This window comes from Eleginops maclovinus, chromosome 3, assembly GCF_036324505.1.
Source record: "Eleginops maclovinus isolate JMC-PN-2008 ecotype Puerto Natales chromosome 3, JC_Emac_rtc_rv5, whole genome shotgun sequence".
Taxonomy (NCBI): Eukaryota; Metazoa; Chordata; class Actinopteri; order Perciformes; family Eleginopidae; genus Eleginops; species Eleginops maclovinus.
Window position 1 is genome coordinate 25,022,183 of NC_086351.1, and position 20,607 is coordinate 25,042,789.

At 40.2% G+C, this 20,607-nt stretch overlaps 1 protein-coding gene across 3 annotated transcripts in view; it reads right to left on the minus strand.

The window, feature by feature from the left end:
- tsnare1 (T-SNARE Domain Containing 1) overlaps positions 1 to 20,607 on the minus strand; it is a 176,500-nt gene that overhangs the window by 83,802 nt on the left and 72,091 nt on the right. For all 3 annotated transcript variants that reach the window (XM_063879708.1, XM_063879705.1, XM_063879706.1), the window contains exons 3-7: positions 19,952 to 20,029; positions 19,289 to 19,358; positions 1,357 to 1,447; positions 1,170 to 1,244; positions 883 to 939 (exon numbers count right to left, since the gene is read on the minus strand). In XM_063879708.1, the coding sequence (XP_063735778.1) occupies positions 883 to 939; positions 1,170 to 1,244; positions 1,357 to 1,447; positions 19,289 to 19,358; positions 19,952 to 20,029 (371 nt within the window). The remainder of the gene's footprint in view (positions 1 to 882; positions 940 to 1,169; positions 1,245 to 1,356; positions 1,448 to 19,288; positions 19,359 to 19,951; positions 20,030 to 20,607) is intronic.

Below are 20,607 nucleotides of genomic sequence, written 5' to 3' on the forward strand. Positions count from 1 at the left end.
AACAAACAGTGGCTCATACAGTATTTTGTGTACTTACAAGTAAAGCCTTCTCAAGCATGAACGTGTTAAGTAAGTGACCATCAACTTCTCGGTAAGACAGAGTAAGAGTACAACTATTGCGAATGCACGTTAACTTCCTGTTAGTGCTTGCCTATCTCAAAATTAACCACAAGGTGGCAGTACAACACCATATTTAAACGTGTGCCATGACAATGGGTAATTTGTGACGTTTTGCTCTCGAGAATCTCAGGCCATTTTGTCTTCATGCGCCAATTAGCAGCTCTCATAGGAATGAACGAGGCCTCGCCTCCAACGCTGTACCAGTTCTTATTATAGACCCATGGGTGCACAAAGAGGCGGACTGTTAGGTGTGACTGCGACCTACACTAAATCCCATTTGTCAACAAACTCTCTGGTATAATATACTGTACAGACCTGCATACAGCACATTCTAATTGTATGATTATGTTCCATTTTTTTACTGAAATTATCACTTTGGCAGCAGCAATCACCGCGTATACAAAAAGATCAATGTGTTATGTTTTGGATTATCTTGTATTCGTATCAAAATTAGGCATTCATTTAAATCAGGTCCGTCGTAAATAAGGATTCACTTTTGATTACCAGCTTCTACATCTGTCAATTCTATTTTCAGAGTAAAAATAAACTCCTGCCAGAAAGCAGTTTAGATTCCGATAAGAGCTGGGAGTCAGATGTGAAGAGTAGAGCCGCTGTTATATTACACAGGGAGACACTACAGAGCACTTCAAAGGAGCCCTTGTGAGGAAGCAATTGAGCAGGGAAATGCCATCTGGTCATCCGGCTCTTTTTTTGAATGACAGTGAAACAAAGGGCAGATTTCCACCCTCCATATCAGCTCACCTTCTTCTTATCTTTCTGTGCCGGAGGCAGCAGGGCCCTTGAACGCTCTGCAATTTTCTGAGAGAAGAGCAAATAAAGAGACAGGGTCAACAAGAGTGTTTTGTTTTTCCACTTTTAAAGAGGTCACACATTGTTTATTTGCATATAAACGTGCATGTAGCAATTAAGATATGAATTACGTTCTGTCAATGGGGCACTTCTATCTATGTATGAGTTTTAAATAAACATTCATTGACCGTGCAAAAGCACCTATGAAAGAAAATACATTACATTTAATGAGGAATTACCTTCTGCAGATCCCCGTAGCGCTGCACAGACTCTGAGAGTTCAGTCTTTAGTCGAGTCAGGTGCAGACGGTCTTGCTGTGCAACAAAAACAAGATTAGCCTTAATTAGCCCAAATGTTGTTTCATCCAGAATCCTGTTTATTCTTCAAAACGACAGGGAATGAGGATGGAAAGGGAGCATAACATACCCGTGAAGAACCGCTGATTATATCAGAGAGCTGTTTGATGAGTTGGCTTGTGCTGGTGATGACTTTGTTGGTTTGTTGCTGCATGGAGTGTCTGGGAAAAAGATTGGAAGGAACACAGAGAGGGACAAGTATGAAAAAGAGAGAATAACTTCAAATTAAACACCACAATATTTGTATACAAAAGTAGCCAGGAGCTGATATTTTTAAGTAATTATTTATGTACAGTATGTTCTAAATATTAAAACCAAGAGTACAGAGATTTACATCAGATAAAAAAGCACCTTCAGATGAAAGAAGGATATTATAGATCATTATGGATGGTGAATTTCCAATTTATAATTCTGAAAAAACGATTTTAAGAAGTCTAAAATGCTCTCAAAAATCTCGTATGAATCCAACATGACTTATTTTTTTGTCAACAAATCACCCTTCCAAGGGTAAGCGTAGGTTTGTGTCTGCCTTTTTAAACTGCGTAACATTGAGATTTCCAAAATAGTTTCACAGAAGTTCCTTCTGATGCTAGATTGTTGTTGAAAATTGTCCTTTGCAACATTTGAATATAGCAATGTTTTGCACCGGAGGGGTATTTCACAAGAAGATGTGGCAGACAACTTCTGTAACCCAAAGAACCAAAATCTTTTCTGTCCTTTACCAAAGTATTTTTATAGCTTAAACACCTTCAGCAGAAAAAATATGCATATACCAAAACCAAACGGCTGCAAAGACATAGAAAGAGGAAATTTATGACAAGGGTGCAAAACAGTTGTGCTAATGTTATAACACGGTTGGAATAACAGAGTAATATGGGTGTAATGTAGAACATAGCAATCCATTTTCCAAAGATTTAAAACTGAATGCCCATTTAAGTGTTAATGCTCAGCTTGGGGTCCTGACAGATGGCAAAAATGTCTGACATTATACAATCAAACAAATAAATATAAACAGGAATAATTGTGGCTTATAGTTGAGTAAATAACAGTGTGTGGTTTAGAAAAGAATACCAAATTTGAAGGAAAAAAAAACGACGACAACAAGACCAACATTGTACAATAACAATAAAGAAGTAAACACAATCATTGTGGCTTGATATTGAATAAGAGAAAAGTTGATAAACGCCTTGAATCTGGATAGGCGGAGAGCATATATGGGACGAGTTTGGAGTGAGAACGTGTTGCATGGGGGAAAACATTTATAATTTGATGGCATTCAAAGCGAGCAGTTTTAAAGCTATGATATGTAGCATCAGTCAAATCAGGCTACATGATCTTTGTACTCAAACAATCCATCCATATTCATAAACGATCTGTATTATAATAGAGCTTACAACTTTGCCTCCTCAGTGCCTCTTGCTTACACCCTCCTCAGTGTAACCCATGTTGTGTTCCTCAGCTGCTTTGCTTATATGTTTGATTCATCTCCTCCTTCTTTCTCTATATTTCCTTGTCCAGCTTTGTATACAGTCTTTCTGCTGTGTATGTTCCCTTGTACTTGTCTTCACTTTTTCTGCAATCATTTGAGAAAGCAATACAAAAACAAAATGGAACTTTTAGAAACAGGCATAGCTCAATGGACCATGCAATGCAATCTAGTTTCAGCCACATTTTTTATTTTGAAAAAGCTACAACATTTCAGGTGCTCTCACATCTGATGGTCGGATGACTTTCATGCCTCCTCCCTCTTTACTTTAACCAACTTCTCATCTTCCAATGGGACTGTCAATAGCTAAAACATGTTCTAGTTTCCAAACAAAACACATGTACAACCAGCCCTACTTTCAGTTTTGAATAAATCTATTTGTACACCCTTAAAGAGGTCCTATCTTCCTGTTTGGGGATTTCCCTCTCCTGTGTGTTATATAGGTTTGAGTGAAGGTAAATGGTCTGCAAAGGCTAACATTCCTGTGTTCCCTGCAAGGGGAAAAGTCAGGAAATGGTAAATGGACTGTATAGCTTGTGTAGTGCTTTACCCAGTCTTTCCAACCCCTCAAAGCGCTTTACATTCTACAAGTCATCATTCACTCATTCACATACAGCTTGGGAAAAAAATAAGTGACCACTGCAGCATTATCAGTTTCTCTTGTTTTACTATTTATAGGTACCTTTTTTTATATATTGCATTCCATACACTACTGTCTCTGTGTTGGAATTCAACAGACACTGGAGTGGTTGCCATACATGTAGAGATTAAGATTGACGAATAATTTGGAGTGGTGTCTTAATTTGTTGCGGAGCTGTATGTTCATACGGAGCAATGTTGCTCAAGGAATCTAACATTCAAACACATTTGGACATGCCGTCAGGAGCAACTTGGGGTTAAGTGTCTTGCAACATGTTGAATGCGAGGGCTGGGGATTGAACCAACTTCGTTCGGATTGAGAAACAACCGCACTCCCTGACAGCCACAGTCGCCCACTGGCTACAAAATGTGCTTGTCCAAAAAGAACAATAAACACTAAATAAACAAACAAACCCCTTTCCTCAGGTATGCAGAGTGGAGATTGCAGCGTGAGAACTGTGAACAGCTGTGTGATGGAGTTATAGTGTAAGGCAGCCAAATCCTCTCTGTACCTCCATGTTTTTGCAGGGAAGCTTTGCAGGGGTGAGAGGTTGAAGGTGCAGCCATATTCACAACCCTCCAGCAGGCTGGAAGTCCCGGTTAAGACAACTATTAAATATCCATGCTGTCGGGTCATCCTGGGCTTACAGCAGCCTCGCTTCCCCCAAAGGCCAAATCCCATCCTCCAGAATTGACACTGTAACGGGCTGCCCCACAGAGATAGGCAGCTACACAAACACACCTCTGCTGCTGCATACACTCCTCAAATATTGAGCTACGTGTTGCTGGTGGCAGAAGGAGCAGAACGAGCATGTGCACTGGGGCTAGAAGAAGCATGTAATGATAATTCAAAGTCTGTTATGAAATAACCCACGATTGGAAAATATGTAAAAAACAGCTCCCATATATCTGTGAAGCGAGACTGTAAGCAAAGCATGGCTACAGGGTCAGGGAAGTAGACAGGGGAGAAGTTAATTCTGCTGTTAGAAATATAATTTTACTATACGGAAATAATTAAATTGGACTGCAGCCAGTGTCTCTCCCTGGCCAAAGTCATAGACAGAAATAGTAGAATAGAATATAATAGAAATTCTTGGTGTAGAAGTTTTATTCTCATAATCTAATCAGGATTTAAGGCTTCCTAAAGCCAGTGTGCTGTCTTATATTGCTGCTGTGAAGATATAGTAAATCTGTATGTGTTTGATATCAGTTAGTATGATAATATACATCTAATATTCCAAAGAATGAAGTATTGTATAGCAGCATATAATCGATAAAACAAAATAAAATAAATTATATAGTGCATTACAAAAAGTGTTGGGGCTTTATACAAAGGGCGTTAATAAATATTCACACACTACTCTCTGTTTGTACGTTTTCATTTTTTTCTTTACCTGGGCTTTTCATCCATTTGAAATATTTTGTGTGGATCCATTACATATGGTCGATTTTATTGAATTTAATGCAATGAAATAGGAAAATTGCAACGGGAATGAGTACTCCCAAAAGGCGCTATGCTAACAAGGCTAACTGTTTATAAGTTCTCTGCATGATGTACTACTTAACTGTACTTGATTATGCATTATATTCACACAAGATCTGCACAAGAAAATTGCATCCCCCCCCCACACACACACACACACACACACACACACACACACACACACACACACACACACACACACACACACACACACACACACACACACACACACACACACACACACACACACACACACACACACTAGGAAGTGGTAAACCTCATCCTGAACTTGGGATGCGTCACCATTTAGCTCCTCAGCTAAACGGTGAATCATTACAAGTCTTCAGACGTGACAGACTATTTTGAAATCGCACCAAACTAATGCTCCATCAACATACCCCCAAAATTACACATCAGAGTACAGACTGTACGGATGGCACTCTGCATTAGGGATTTGGAGGAATGACAAATACAACTCAGTATCAACGTGCAGCTGTGATGCACAGTGTGAAACATATGGAGGGGTTTATTTTAGGAACACAATCTACAACAGGACATTTGAATAGTTCCCCTCTGAAATGACATTATCCCACTCATCAATAAGTCATATCATTATCATATGTTTCTTTGATCTGAGTTTTGCAAACAATTTAAAGAGGCACTCAAAATGATAAAAAAAAAAATCATATATGTGCATCCATGTGTTAACTTTTAGTCAAAGCGCCCCTCCCTGGTAAAGTCTGAACCTCCTCTAGATTTTCTGTTAAAGAGGTCCTATTTTGGTTTTCCCTTTGTGTTAAATAGGTATTTGTGCATGTCATCGGTCTGATAAAAACTAAAATCCATGTGTTTGAAACAGCTTCATTGGACTCCATTGTTTACGTTCCAAAATATTGACAGCATTACATAACAATCCTGCTATTTGCTAGTGCTCCAACACATTGTATGCTAAGGGGCGGGACATCTCTAAGTGGTTGACCAATCACAACAGAGCTAGCCAGTTAACCAATTAGAACAGAATGGGCTCTGTTTTTAGACAGAGGGTGAAAAGAGTTGCTGCAGCACAGGCAGTATGAGAAAAATAGCTAATATGAAGCTGAAAATGAGCAGAATAGGCCCCTTTTGACATTTGAATACTAAACCCCAGGCTAAGCTAACCCTGATGTATTCACTATGACACCATCAGGGATATTTTTTTTAAAACCGAAGCTCTGCTGTAACTTATTCACAAATCTTTATTGTACCATGACTTTGGTGTAATGTTGGCACTAGACCAAGAGTGTTGGTGTATGACATACCCAACTATCTGTCCAGTCGGTTGCCATATGCAAATAATTATAACTAATGGACCAGACATCATTGATTTTCAATTTGGTTTGCAAATTCAATGAAAAAAAGAACAGTGGCACCTGAACATAAAGTCCTATTCTGCTCACTGACCAGACTAGAGTGACTTCAAAGTGACTTCCTTCACAGCAAGCATCTATAACGGATGGTTGTCAATTGTCAGGTATAGGCCAGTGAAGGGAATCCTTTAAAAGCTGTGGTCTAAAAATACATTCTGAGCTGTGCTTCAGTGCAGATGAGCTCTGATGGATCATCCATGAGTCGGTGGAAGCCCCCCCCCCCCCACCACTGATACACTGTTACCAAACAATCCGAGCTCGCCCACTGCTGAGGACCCCCGAGAAGACCTTTTCAGAAGAGCTGAACAGTGATACATCTGCTCGTCACACTCTTCCCCCACAACAAGATCGAGAGCAAGGCGGCCAGAAACAGCATGCAAAAAATTGGAATTGCTCACACTGTGAATTTCAATCAGTCACCTCGGTGTGTGTTTCTCCTGCCTGCTCCGAGTTTGGTATTCCTTTGAGGGCTGGCTGGCCCTGGTGAAGGAGAACTGAGCAGCTTGCTGCAGGGGGAGGTGTGAAGGACGAAGGGGGAATGTTGTGGGGCGACAAGGTGGTGTTGGGGGTGTGGGGTGAGTGGGGAGCTGTTCTCTGAGTGCAATAATAGTGTTAAATGTGTGTATACCGGGCTCTTAAGGGGGTAATCCTTGCACCAACTTGGAGTTTCTTTATTCACACTTCCGACCTGCAGTGCTGACTGAAGGCCAAAAACAGTGGTGCCATTCATAAAATGTTCTGATCCGTGGTAACTCATTTCTGACATGTGTTCTATAGAAAGGGGGAGGTAGAACCTGAAGGAGGGTTTATTGAAAGTAAACTAATAGTCATGGCAGGTCCTTTCCATTAATTTCTCATCCATTCCACAACCACCTTGACAATTCAAAAGTAGGCTACATGTTATTACACTGCATGTACTTACTAAAAATAAATGACTTGATTACATGGTTTAACAATTGTTGCAAACCAAGCTTGCAAACTTCTAGCATCTAACTAGCATACCGTCCCTCTTTCTGGCCATGTGCACTGACAGCTGTGTTGTGACTATCACATGCCACATATAAATGACAACAGAAACAGCAATAGAACTTCAGCACAGCCCAGCTCTATCAATTTATATAAAACTACACAGGCTGGTAATCATTTAAATGATATTCAGGAATCTTGAGTGCTCACACATAGTGAAGGCAGCACGTCAACTCTCTAGACATTCATTACACACAGCATGGTAGATATTGATGTGTGTTTTTTAGGAATTATATCCAGTTTTGGGGTTGCATGATCTGGCAGTTTGATGGACGGTTGGTAATGGTTTCATCTGTGAGTTTACTGGACTGGTGCAGGAAGTATCGGAACACTTCAATCTCAGAAGTTATTGTCTCCAGTCTCTTCCCTGAAGTTATCCAGAACTTATACAATCAATTTATACATTTGCTCTGACTCAAAGACACAACAGTGGCCTGTTCCAACAGCTGGAGGCGTGAGGAGGGGGTAAGGGCAGGGTTATGCTAAATGTTAGCTTGATTGAATCACGTGTTTTTCAACTTTATTGCATGGCTAAAATAGTTGTTGCTCATTCGGATTGGTCACACAGAAACATGCAGTAATGTTGTACAAAGGGGAACACGATGTCATCGTTAAATACGGGGTTACAGTGAACATTTTCAGAAAAGTCTGTCCTTGTGAGGTTCGACTCAATTGTACAAAGTAATGATTACACACATAGTTGGGAGAAGTGTGAATTGAGGATTATACACTTCTGAAATTTACTGAAATGTTTGTCCACATATCAGCCAATCAGACGTTGAAACCTATCTAATCCAATCCAACAGAAAGAAAAAATACATTAGTACAATAGTTAGTACATTTACTCAAGTACTGTACATAAGTAAAACTTTGAAATACTTGTACTTTACTTGGGTATTTACATTTTATGCTACTTTGTACTTCTACTCCACTACAATTCAGAGGTAAATGGTGTACTTTTACTCCACTACATGTATTTAATCCCTTTAGTTTCTTTACAGATCTGGATTAATGATGGTAAATATAATCAGCCCTTAAATCAGACTTTAGTTCACCTGGAGTAAATCCAGCAGCTACCCTGCAGTATACAAAGCCATTCAAACTAGCTGCACCTTTACCAGCTCTGAGAACACTTTAATGATCAATCATTATAAAACATATCAGAGATATTACTCTGAAATGGACCAATCTAACAATGACTACTTTAACTGTCGCTACTTTAAGTACATTTAGATGAGAGTACTTTCTACTTTCACTGGAGGAACATTTAGAATACTTTTACTGTGACAGAGTATTCCTACACTCTGGTACTTCTACTTTACTCAAGTACAAGATCTGAGTACTTCTACTTTACTCAAGTACAAGATCTGAGTACTTCTCCCACCTCTACTACCATCTTCTTTGTGTCGCTGCTGCCAGTGGACAAGGAAATAGTTTATTTTGGGGTTGTAGAAAATCCACAAAATAAAATGATACAGACCGGCAACGTTGTGTCTTTGTGTGAGAGATCACTTACAGAAGCTTATGTTTAACACAAAACAATCTAAGATGTGCATCTGCATGTTATCAGTGGCGTGAGTCCTGTTTCATGAGCAGACAAAAGTTATTTTCACCAGATAAATCAAGAAGACCAAATATTAGAATCATCTTCAGTTGTTATACAGTTCATAAAAGTCTCCAGGTTTATCAAGACTTCCCTAAGGTTATTACCAGTGGTTAATTTGAGCCGGATCCTGCCGGAACAGGATCCGGCACCTCTTCATTTTGGCCACCCTGTGTTCCGGCACCTATTTGGGCAGATCCGGTACCTCTCACAAAAAATAAAAATAAAAAAATGGTTAAAATGAAATAAAATATACAGATATTAATTTACAGAAAAAAATCCCAAGAATTTCATGTCGTTTATTAAGATTAAGATTTGAAAGAGTCGGAGATCTGTGTTGACGCACTGAAAAGCTGGACCAACGGACAAACGCGTTCACTTTTGAAATTCGCCACATGAGGAGCACTTCGCAGAGAGGAAGAAACTAATTAAATGCAAGCATGTCAAAAAGACAGTTAAATTTACTGTCTTTCTTCAAAAAGAAGGAAGAGGTAATAGACACTTCAAAACGAGTCAGAAAAGCCTCCACAAGCAGCGACGAGGGCAGCTGCAGCGGTCATGTTGATGGTCAAAACCAGGAGGAGGTTAGCACCGCAACAGCTAGCCAGCTAGCTAACCGACAGCTAGCCAAGCCCGGGCAGGAGGCTGGCACCGTGTCAGCAGCGGGTCAGGTTCACCGCCAGCCGGAGCAGGAGCCAGCTACCGTCGGCCAGGTGGACCACCAACAGCAACCGGTGGGTACCCTGGCATCAACTAGCCCGGTACAACAGCTGGAGCAGGCAAGTGGAACCGCGACATCAGGCTTACAGCAGGAAGAGTCAGTAGGAGAGGAGAGCGTAGAGGAGTGTGGGACGTCCAGCGACAGGTCAGGGATGGGATGCACAACTGCTTGGACAGAAGCTCAGCTAAAAGTGAAGCAGACTTACTATCCCTGGCTTTTTAGGGGAAAATCAGGTTTGGGTTGCACAACGTGTAAGGCGGTGGGGACTTTGGGGGCAGAGAAGACGTCGGGGATGAAACTGGCAAAAGAGTGGGTTTTATGCACAGTAACCTCATCTGCTTCAGATATTATAAAACAGCAACGCGCACTTAGAAAAAAGGTATTTGAACATGCCCGTACCAAGGCTCACCTAGCAGCAGCAAACATTCTCGAAAAGGCAAAAGTGGACACTTTAGGACAATCTATAATTAATAGTCAGTCTGAACAGATGGCCACTAGGCTACAGCTCGCGTATTTCGCACGGCGTACAAGGAGGCTAAACGCCACCGTCCCGCATATGGCTTCGAACAGGAGATTGATTGCCAAGAATTAAATGGACTCGATATGGGGAGAATTTTACATTCCAATGTTGCATGTGGAAACATACAGAAACATATTTCTGAAGAAATGAAAAGAAAACTGTTTGAAAAAATAGTACAGTGCACTCCCAAAATCAGTGTAATGCTGGATGAGTCAACCAGTTTAAGCAAAAAGAGCTGCTTGATAATATACATTAGGGCTCAGTTGCCCGATATGGACAAGCCTACAAACATTTTTACTGAACTCGTAGAGCTAGATGATCTAACTGCTCAAGGTATTGTCCACAAACTGTTGTCTGCTCTGGAGCGCCTGCATTTGACACAGGATTTTCTCTCTAAGACCCTCATTGGAGTAACTTGTGATGGTGCTTCGGTTATGTTAGGGCGTAAAAGCGGAGTGGAGAGTCGGCTCCAGGCCATGTTTCCCAACATTACTGTGTGGCACTGCTCAGCCCACAGGCTTGAGCTTGCAGTCGCAGACGTAGTGAAAGAGATGGGTGCTATAAATCACTTTAAAATATTGATGGACAAGATATATGCACTGTATAGCACATCTAACAAAAATCGAATGGAGCTGAGAGAGTCAGCTGAGAGCTTGGATGTCCAGCTATGCAAAATAGGTCGTATTTTAGACACTAGATGGGTGGCATCAAGTTTTAGAACCGTTGAAGCAGTGTGGAAGAACTACCCAGCACTTTACAAGCATTTCAAAACTGCATCAGAAGATCCCTCCCGTAACAGTGTCACAAAGCAAACATACAGTGGGCTTGCTATGCGCTTATCTTCGCATGCGTTTGTGAACAATTTAGGCATAATGTGCGATGCATTGCAAGAATTATCTGAGCTCTCAGTCGAGCTTCAAAAACGAGACATTACCATCATTTCAGCACACAAGTCAATTTGTCGGGAAATCAGGGTACTTGAGGCCATGTCGGATCGGCCAGGTCGCTACACTGAACTGAGCCAAAGGGGAATTGAGGAAAACTCTTTCCATGGCATCACGCTGAATGGAGGAAAATCAAGCGACAGATCACTCGACCCCAAGCAGTTTTTTCTAACTGTGGCCAAGAACTTGGAGGACCGTATGTTATCTCAAGGAGGCCGGATGCCAGATAAAACTGGATATAACAAGTTCATTGAGGAGTTGAAGGTGCTTTACGCACAATACTGGCCCGAGGACGCAGGTGCGCTGTATGGAGAGACTGAGGTCGAGTCACTGTGTCAGCGCTTCAACATTGCCAACCCGCGCGCAGTCATACGGGCCTACAGAAGGTACAGAGACTCAGATGGCAAAGACCCCCGATGAGCTGATGGAGTTACTTGTTGCTGTCAACAGCATTCCAATTGCAAGTGCTGAATGTGAGCGCGGATTTTCACAAATGAACTTGATTTGCACTCCCAACCGTAGCTCTTTGCTCACATCCACCATGTCATCTTTACTCTTCCTAAATTGTTGGACCCCCCCTGGCTAAATTCAATCCAGTCCCGTACGTGAGGTCCTGGGTGGCCAAAGGACACAGAACTGCCACAGACACACGCAGTAAAAGTAGAAAAAAAGAGATGGAGGACAATCCGGACATGCTCGTGATGTGGGGTGTTTTAAACAACTAAATATGGTGAGCAAACATACTGTCTATTAATAGGCCGCCGTGCCAATCTTTGAATAATACATATTTTTTTTACACGTTAAACCTGTTGAGAAATTGATTGCTGGCTGTATACTGAAGTCCCACCTGTGGTGATGTGTTGTTGTTGTGTGTTGTGCGTACTATCCTAAAATAATTGTAAATTATCGTCATAACATTTATACCATGGATACTATTTGAAATCGAGGCTTGTATGTCCCACAGCGTTGCAAGTGGACATTTTCATGTTGTTTTCAGCACCTTTTATGTATACGTTCCGGGACCTGTACGCGTCTCGTCATCCCTGAGCTGTCATGTACTTTGCGTTCCGGCACCTTATGATTTACAAATTAAGCACTGGTTATTACTGCAGTGGACTAACCCTTCATTTGTAACTTACCACCTAATCCTGAATTCACAGCCCTTCACTAATGACTTGCTAATTAGCCATTTGGCAAGAAGTTATGAATAAGTGTCATTAAGCCATTGATAATCTTTCATTTTAAATTATGAATATGCAGACTACATTTGAAAACATAATGAGTTGAAACTGAGCCTTCATCCACATCGCAGAGTCTTTATCAGAAAACGGAGCTTGAAGAGCTATTATGGATATTTGTAATGTTGTATGGTAATGTTCGTTATGCAGCTTATTTTAGCAAACAAAAGTTTGTGAATGTTTACTAAATGCTGCTTGTGGGGTAAAGACTTTTCTTCATTTGCATGTGTTTTGGCACGTTTGTGTGCTTTGTCTTTGTAGGGTTTTTGCAGTGCATCGATTCTCCTTTAGTGTTTTTGACTGTTGCAACGCATTTGCTCCTTTCGGCCACCGTAGAGAACATTACTGTGCATTTTTACAAGAAACTCCATAGGATCCCTTTGACAAAACATTTTAAAAAAAGTTTCAATGTGCCTGACATTCTCACTACACATGCAAGCACTGCCTGATCCAAAACACATTTGACATTTTATATATGATCTATAGGGATGCATTCCAGGAGCTTTTTGAGAGTCTTTCCATAAGACAAACTGCACAGTAGAGTCCAAAACCCAGATCACCAACACTGTAAAATGATACCCATACGAGCACAGCTGCTGTTATGAAATGTATCTGACATTTAAATGTGCATCTCCAGCAGAATATACTCCGACTGTGGGCACACATATACTGGATACACACGGCTCTGTGAGAGTGGTGTATGGAACTTAACGTGGGTTTGAGAGGCAGAGAGATGCCTGCTTGTTGTGTAAGAGTGGAGGAGGACGAGGTGCATCCACACACTAGGTGGACGGCTGTCACATGTATACCGCTTCCTGAAAAGTGTTTCCATGTTTGTGGGAGATGTAGATTTCTCTGATTTCCAGGAACTGGTAACACAGTTGTGATTACACAGAACCATAATTACCAGTTTCATGGCTCTGATTCCTCAAGTGTTATAAACCGTATAAAAAAGGCCACTTAAGTCTCTGCAGCTGTGGGGGTTCAGTCAAGGATCTCCCTTATGTGCCGTTCCATTCTGCCATTATGTGTGGCAAACCTTATTCAACATGTTCTCCTTATGAATGAGAAATGATTTACTCATCGTTGCTTTACAAACACAATCATAAGATTATTCTCTAGTCTAAGCATTCCCTAAAAGCAAAATAACATGCATGGCTTCTGAAACCGCGACTCATAGCTGATGGACTCTATAGCTGATGGACTCTATAGCCTAGCAGCGCTGCGAGGTTCTAGTTGGATACAGCTAGGCTTTGAGAGACAGATACTGAGCTAATAGCCGCTATTAGCTAGCTAGCTAACTCCTTCATAATCCTCGAAAAAATAACAGCAGCTTGTTTTTTTTACACCAGTTTAGTGTGGTGTGACTCAAATAGGGAAATAAACTAATGTATAACTTTTAGTCCTTTTTTCCAAACACAATCGTGGCTGGTTTCTGTTATGCAGGATTTAACAGATGTCCTAAATATAATGGCAATCCATCCAATAGTGCACTCAGAAATGTGTCCAACCAGCGTGATACTGATAAACAGCTCAAATATGGACATAAACACAGTAAACAACATTATTTAAATTTAATATTTTGTGAGGAAAGTCAAATATACTTTTCCATAACTGGAGAGTATCTCAGGAGATAGACTTTAAAATATTTGAAAGACCTGAATAATATGATGTTTTCTTTGGTTATCACCAAGTAAAAACAAGTGGTGGGAATGTTATATTTATTATTTTAAATGCATTTAATTAAATTATACTTTGCAGAAAGGTTTCCTGGAGAGAACTGTGTCTGAGAGATAGTATAGGTCAAATAGCTCTGAGTTAATCCAGAGTTTAGTTATGTCATCTAATAGTAGATGGGAACATATTGAAAGAACAAAGTACAAGGTTAAAGGGATCTAACTGCATTTGTGAATTATATAACTTTTTTTTCCTGCGAAATGTAGCAGAAAATCCTCAATAAAAGTACACTCAAACACTTTTGGTTTAAGTTATTACTTTTCTAAAGCACTCATGATTCACTCAATGTTGTTTAACTTCATCTAATTTCCTTCTTGCTTAGTGTATGTGGCATTATGCTGTGCTGTAGTGTGCTGGGTCTGCGGCGCCAGTCAGTTGGGGGCGCTGTCCTCCAAAACACAGCGCTGTGTCCTCTACACGTGACAGCCAGAGCAGCAGAGAATACTTAATGCGCTAACAAAGACATTGACACTCGGGGGGGGGGGGCTGGGCATTAATCTACTTAGACTTTTTGCAGTGTGCATTTCCACGATTACAGTGGCAGGTCAAATTCTGTTAACCGTGAGATTTAAGTTTTTCTACAAGCAGACAGATGGTGGGCAACCACTCTAACCATGGACAACAACTCTACTTGCTTCTGTTCCACAAAACCAAAGAGTTTTGCTTCTCGCAGAGGGATGATTGAGACAAGACTGCTGATAATGGTTTACATTTGTTTTGGATTCAATAAGAACACATTGGGGGCCTGCAGCTATGGACATGGAACCCCCTTGGTTGAACAATGATCAGATTAATTGGAAATAATTAATAAATCAACAGATAGAAACTTAGGTAGAAAGCAAACTCATGGCTGTAGAAATTGCGGTTCAAACCAACTAGGGTGACACATATTGAAAGTGTTGAAAGCGACATTTCATGAAGAAGATATGTGATATTATTGAAAGCTCAATCAAGTGTACTCCATTGACCTTGGAAAAAAACCCAATTTAGGATATTATAGGATCTAATAGGATTAGGATAATATTAGGATTGGCTAATAATTAATTAAAACAAATTACATTCAGAACCGGCAACCCCCAATATTCTCTTCTTATTTAGTGGGTATTGTGTAACCAAGGACCCAGATCATGTTGTGTCTGGTTTCTCCAAAAGTGACTACACTGATTTAAAGGTTCCTGACTCTCACTTAATTGGTACAGTAAATTCAGTCACTCAACCTTCATTATAGGAAACTTTTCAATCCATGTATTAACGGACCATTTGTTTTTCTTTCTTGAACCAGTAGACGGAAGAGTGTCTGAGAGACTTTTTCAGATTTTGGTTTTTACTTTTCTAAATGGTCATTGGAGCGAGGGGCGGGGAAAAACTCTCAGAAGTCATTTCAAAAGAAAAGCACTCGCATGCTAAAATACACTTGCGTTGAAGCACTACATCTGGTTGAAGGAATGATGATAATGTTAGAAACAAGGGAACACGAGGTGGACAGCAGTCAGAATCGTTGTATAACTTAAATCTCCTAACAATGCTTTCCATTTCAGTCATAGCCATACGGCGCATAGTGGCTTATTAGATTTACAGCCCTCATTCACATCTGTCTTTTGGCCTCGATGTGTGTCTTAGCTGGTTTCGTTGTGATCGCAAAGAAACAGCCTAAATTCCCCTCGTTTTCCCTTTATAATCGTTTATAATATTATCATAGTTCCTTCAACCGGATACTGTGGTGCTTCAATGCAAGGGTATCTCAGAATGCGAATGCTTTTGTTTTGAAATGACTTCCAAGAGTTTCGCCCGCCCCTCGCTCCAATGACCATTTAGAAAGGTAAAAGACAAAAATGAAAAAGCCTCTCAGACGCTCTTCCGTTTACTGGTTCAAGAAAAAAGAAAAAATGGTCCGTAGATACAGAGATTGAAAAGTTTCTCACAGGGAAGGAAACACTTTTGCAACACTAAAAACAAGTGTTTTTACAACACAAGTTATTGAGTTTTAAACGTTGCATTTCATTTTTGAGTCAGAAAGCCTCCAGAATGGTTTCTGAAATATTCTTTCAAAACACAGAGCTGCTGCATAACAAAACAAATCATACTGGAGGCAATTTGCATCAGTCAGAGGCGCTGGATGTGTTGTTTGCATCCAGCATCAATAGTGCTAAAGGAAAATGGGCAGTTAAAAATAAAAGCAGCCATGCATTGTCAGGAAGTCTCCAAGGCGATCATAAAAAATGATCAATAGAATTGATGACATGCCAGCCAACACAGTGGGATAATGCATTTTAAACAGACGCAATCATCTTAGATTGGCCACTTTGTCATCAGCTTTGAATTTGGTAATTGCTGGCAGCTCAAATAAAAAAGAATAATCAATATGGAAGAGGGTGATGAAACAAAGAAAATAAGCACTTCTCTGGAAAGCACAGATAAATACAGACCTTACACTGAGCTGGACCAATCAGGATGTGCAATAAAGGGGTGGCTTCGGGGTGTTTCACTATGGTGAAAGGTGTGTTTTTATAGTATAAATAATGGTATATTATATATGTATAATTATACAAATATCAGTTTGGAAGCAACTGCGTTATTTTTATACTTTGCGAAAATAATGGTCAGAAATGTAAGCGTTTAGAGTGGCAATGTGAAGGTGGGGCTTCGTTTTACCTCTTCTTCTTGGTACAATCTAAATAATTGCAAAATTGTGTTGAATGAAAAAAATATACAACTGGTCACATCAAGGACACAACAAAAACAGCTTTCTTTCATCTACGGGATATTTCCAAGATTTGTCCCATCCGCTCCAGAGCCGATGCTGAAACTATATAGTTTATGCTTTTGTTTCATCTCGGTTGGACTAATGCAATTCACCTTTTTCCGGCCTTCCCAAATCAGCAACCGCCAAACTACAACTCGATTCAAAACACTGTCAGGGTATTAACCAGAACCAGAACCAGAACATTTGATCATATCACAGCTGTTCTCATCTCATTGCATCGGCTCCTGATACACATACGATCAGACTTCAAGATTCTACTGTTAAACTTTAAAATCTTACATGGACTAGCACCTCCCTATTTATCATCATTAAGAACCCTGCGCATATCCACCAGGCCGCCACCATCCCATAATGCCAGTCTCCCCAGAATTCACAAATCATCAGTAGGAGGAAGAGCATTGTCCTTCAATTAAGATCCAAGAAGCTAATTCAACCCACATCTGTCTTCGATGTCACATAGTTTCCATCTACATTAGCATCACTTCTGTCTGGTTTTACATACTCATGCGTTTATCATATAGCTATACTTGTGTTTTTGTTAATAATGCTTATATCATGTTTGTGCTATGATATTTGTATTTTTGTTTTTGTCTTTGCTTTTGTACAGCCCTTTGAGGCCTTTTTTGTGATTGGGGGCTATAATAATTTTTGATTTGATTTGATTTGATTTAGTCAGCTAGCCATGAAACATGTCTACCTCACTGATAAAATGTCAAAATAACTCCGCTATCAAATACTATTCAAATATAGTATCTCAACCCAGTCCCACAAAAAAGTATGTACTAACTATCGTGGCATGGACGATAGTTAGTACTCAGGTCTTGTACTTGAGTAAAAGTAGAAGTACTCAGATCTTGTACTTGAGTAAAAGTAGAAGTACTCAGATCTTGTACTTGAGTAGAAGTAGAAGTACTCAGATCTTGTACTTGAGTAAAGTAGAAGTACTCAGATCTTGTACTTGAGTAAAGTAGAAGTACTCAGATCTTGTACTTGAGTAAAAGTAGAAGTACTCAGATCTTGTACTTGAGTAAAGTAGAAGTACCAGAGTGTAGGAATACTCTGTCACAGTAAAAGACCTGCATTCAAAATGTTCCTCCAGTGAAAGTAGAAAGTACTCTCATCTAAATGTACTTAAAGTAGCGACAGTAAAAGTAGTCATTGTTTGATTGGTCCATTTCAGAATAATATCTCTGATATGTTTTATAATGATTGATCATTAAAGTGTTCTCAGAGCTGGTAAAGGTGCAGCTAGTTTGAATGGCTTTGTATACTGCAGGGTAGCTGCTGGATTTACTCCAGGTGAACTAAAGTCTGATTTAAGGGCTGATTATATTTACCATCATTAATCCAGATCTGTAAAGAAACTAAAGGGATTAAATACATGTAGAGGAGTAAAAGTACACCATTTACCTCTGAATTGTAGTGGAGTAGAAGTACAAAGTAGCATAAAATTGATAACACTTGAGTAAATTGAACTTAAGTACAGTACTTGATCTACTTACTTCCCAGTTCTGTCTACAGGCTGTCCACTGCAATGACATCACCAGAAGAGACAGCTCCGGGAGACAGACCCCCAGCCAGTGCGCTAAGGTCTGCAGGATCAGACCCTCACAGCTGGGGTTTGCGCTGGCCAAATTGGAGTTGCCACAGCTGCTAATGGAAGGTCGGTCTGTCTGAGCTACGGCTACTCCCCTCACAGCTGACCAGCCTCCAGGCAGCAGGGAGGGCCAAGCAATAACACAAGTCGTTCTGTTCGATCAGCCATTCACTCCAATAAAGCAACCATTAAAGAGTACACTGACCCTGTCCTGACAGACCCTCAGGGCAGCTTTTGCTCTCTCATGTGGACTGCGGGAAGACTGGACGCTTCAATCGCCTCACGAGGTTGAAGCGGTGATACGGGATGGGCCGGAGCTAGTCAGCTAGCATGTTTATTCCATTCGCCATCATAATACACAATACCTGGACATAAGGTCAACACTGTTTCTCTTCCACATTCATAGTTGAAATTGTTGGGTTTTTCTTGTTTTTGTTGTAACTACAACTTCTTACGCATTGCACCCTAAAGTCCTTCAAATGATTCAGTCTCTAATCCAAATGTTAAAATGGAAAACATAAGGAGTTATGCAATTGATCACATTCGACAACCCAAAACCATTGAATGTTTGGCATTTTTGAAAAAGGAATTAATAATAATAATTCAGAATTTGAGTTAATTGTAAAGTAGTTTCTCAATAAACTGTTTGGTAGTTTTTTGTTTTTTTTAAAGGATTCATCACTTTAATAGTAATGATATGTGTCTATGAAAAAAAAGTGCAGCAAAAGATAACATATCGTAATATTTGTATTTGAAATGTTGCAGTGTAGATGTCTAAATATTGTGTGTGTGTGTGTGTGCGTGCGTGCGTGCGTGCTTGCGTGTGTGTGTTACTCACAGACTCTGTCGTAGCTCTTCTGTATCTCTAGAGGTCCCCAGTGATTGAAGATTCTTCTCCAGTGTGACAACTGCAGGAACAATACAAACTCACACTTAGGTTAAATGACAAAGGTTATACAGGTTGTAGAATAACTGGAATGTTTTCTCTACCAAAAAAAGACTTTTTAAAGTGAGTCTTCATTCACTATTTCCAAAATAGTGATGTTGGATCTGTCCATGGGCTTTGGGTTTTACCGTCTCCTATTGGGTAGGATTGTCTGTTAGTGTTGGCTTGGAAACAGTCCAGTACCACTAGATTACTATCTTCAAATTTGCCCAAACAAACTGCAATCGGGATTAAACTGCACAGGAGTTTGAGTAAAACCCACTAAATGTTGGCTTGTTAAAGAGTGCTTAGAATCCATTTAAAGAGAGGAAGATTAACTCCAATATGTTCCTGGTCAACAAGGTCTCAGAGTATTTATGCTAGCTCAAGGACAAACACACACACACACACACACACACACACACACACACACACACACACACACACACACACACACACACACACACACACACACACACACACACACACACACACACACACACACACACACACACACACACAGGTGAGAACAATACCAGTGTTGCTATTGCCGACACAAATAAGTGGTGTTTTTACCGTTGGCGTTGATCTGGAAGATATTGGAGGAGGTCTCCTGGAACACATCTTGCAGTTCTGAAGGGCTGACCTGTGTGGCTTTGGAGAACAAAAAAAACATGATATCAGCAAACACTCCTCGGCTCAGTGGAGCGTGACACTGCAGCACACAGAGCGCTGATCACACAAAAACAGCAAGCAGGGACAACCGACTGCACTTTCTTTATCAAAACAGAGGAGTAACATGTTTCAGACTGCATCAATCAACAACAAATTAGAAATGGACTGAAAACGAAGTGTAAGGTGAAAGGCTCAGCTCCAGGGAGACGCCTACAGAGAGTCTCGACACAACAGTTTCTCTGCAGGGTGTTTCAGCCTCTTTTAGTTCAATGTTTTCAAATTCCCTTTTGGTATATTCATTCCTATGTTCAGCTTGTTGCACTGCCTGCTAAATATCAATTAATGGCAATATTAATAATATGTATAATGTATCTGTAGACACCTGTAAACCTTGGATTATGCACCTACTTTCAGAGAAGTGACAAAATAGTACAACAACGGACTGCATTACCAATTTTTTTTATTTTTATATAATATTAAAGGATTCAAAAAGTAATAATGACAACATGTGACACTGTTGCATCAGTTTGGAAAGGAACTTTGTTTTCTGCATGGTT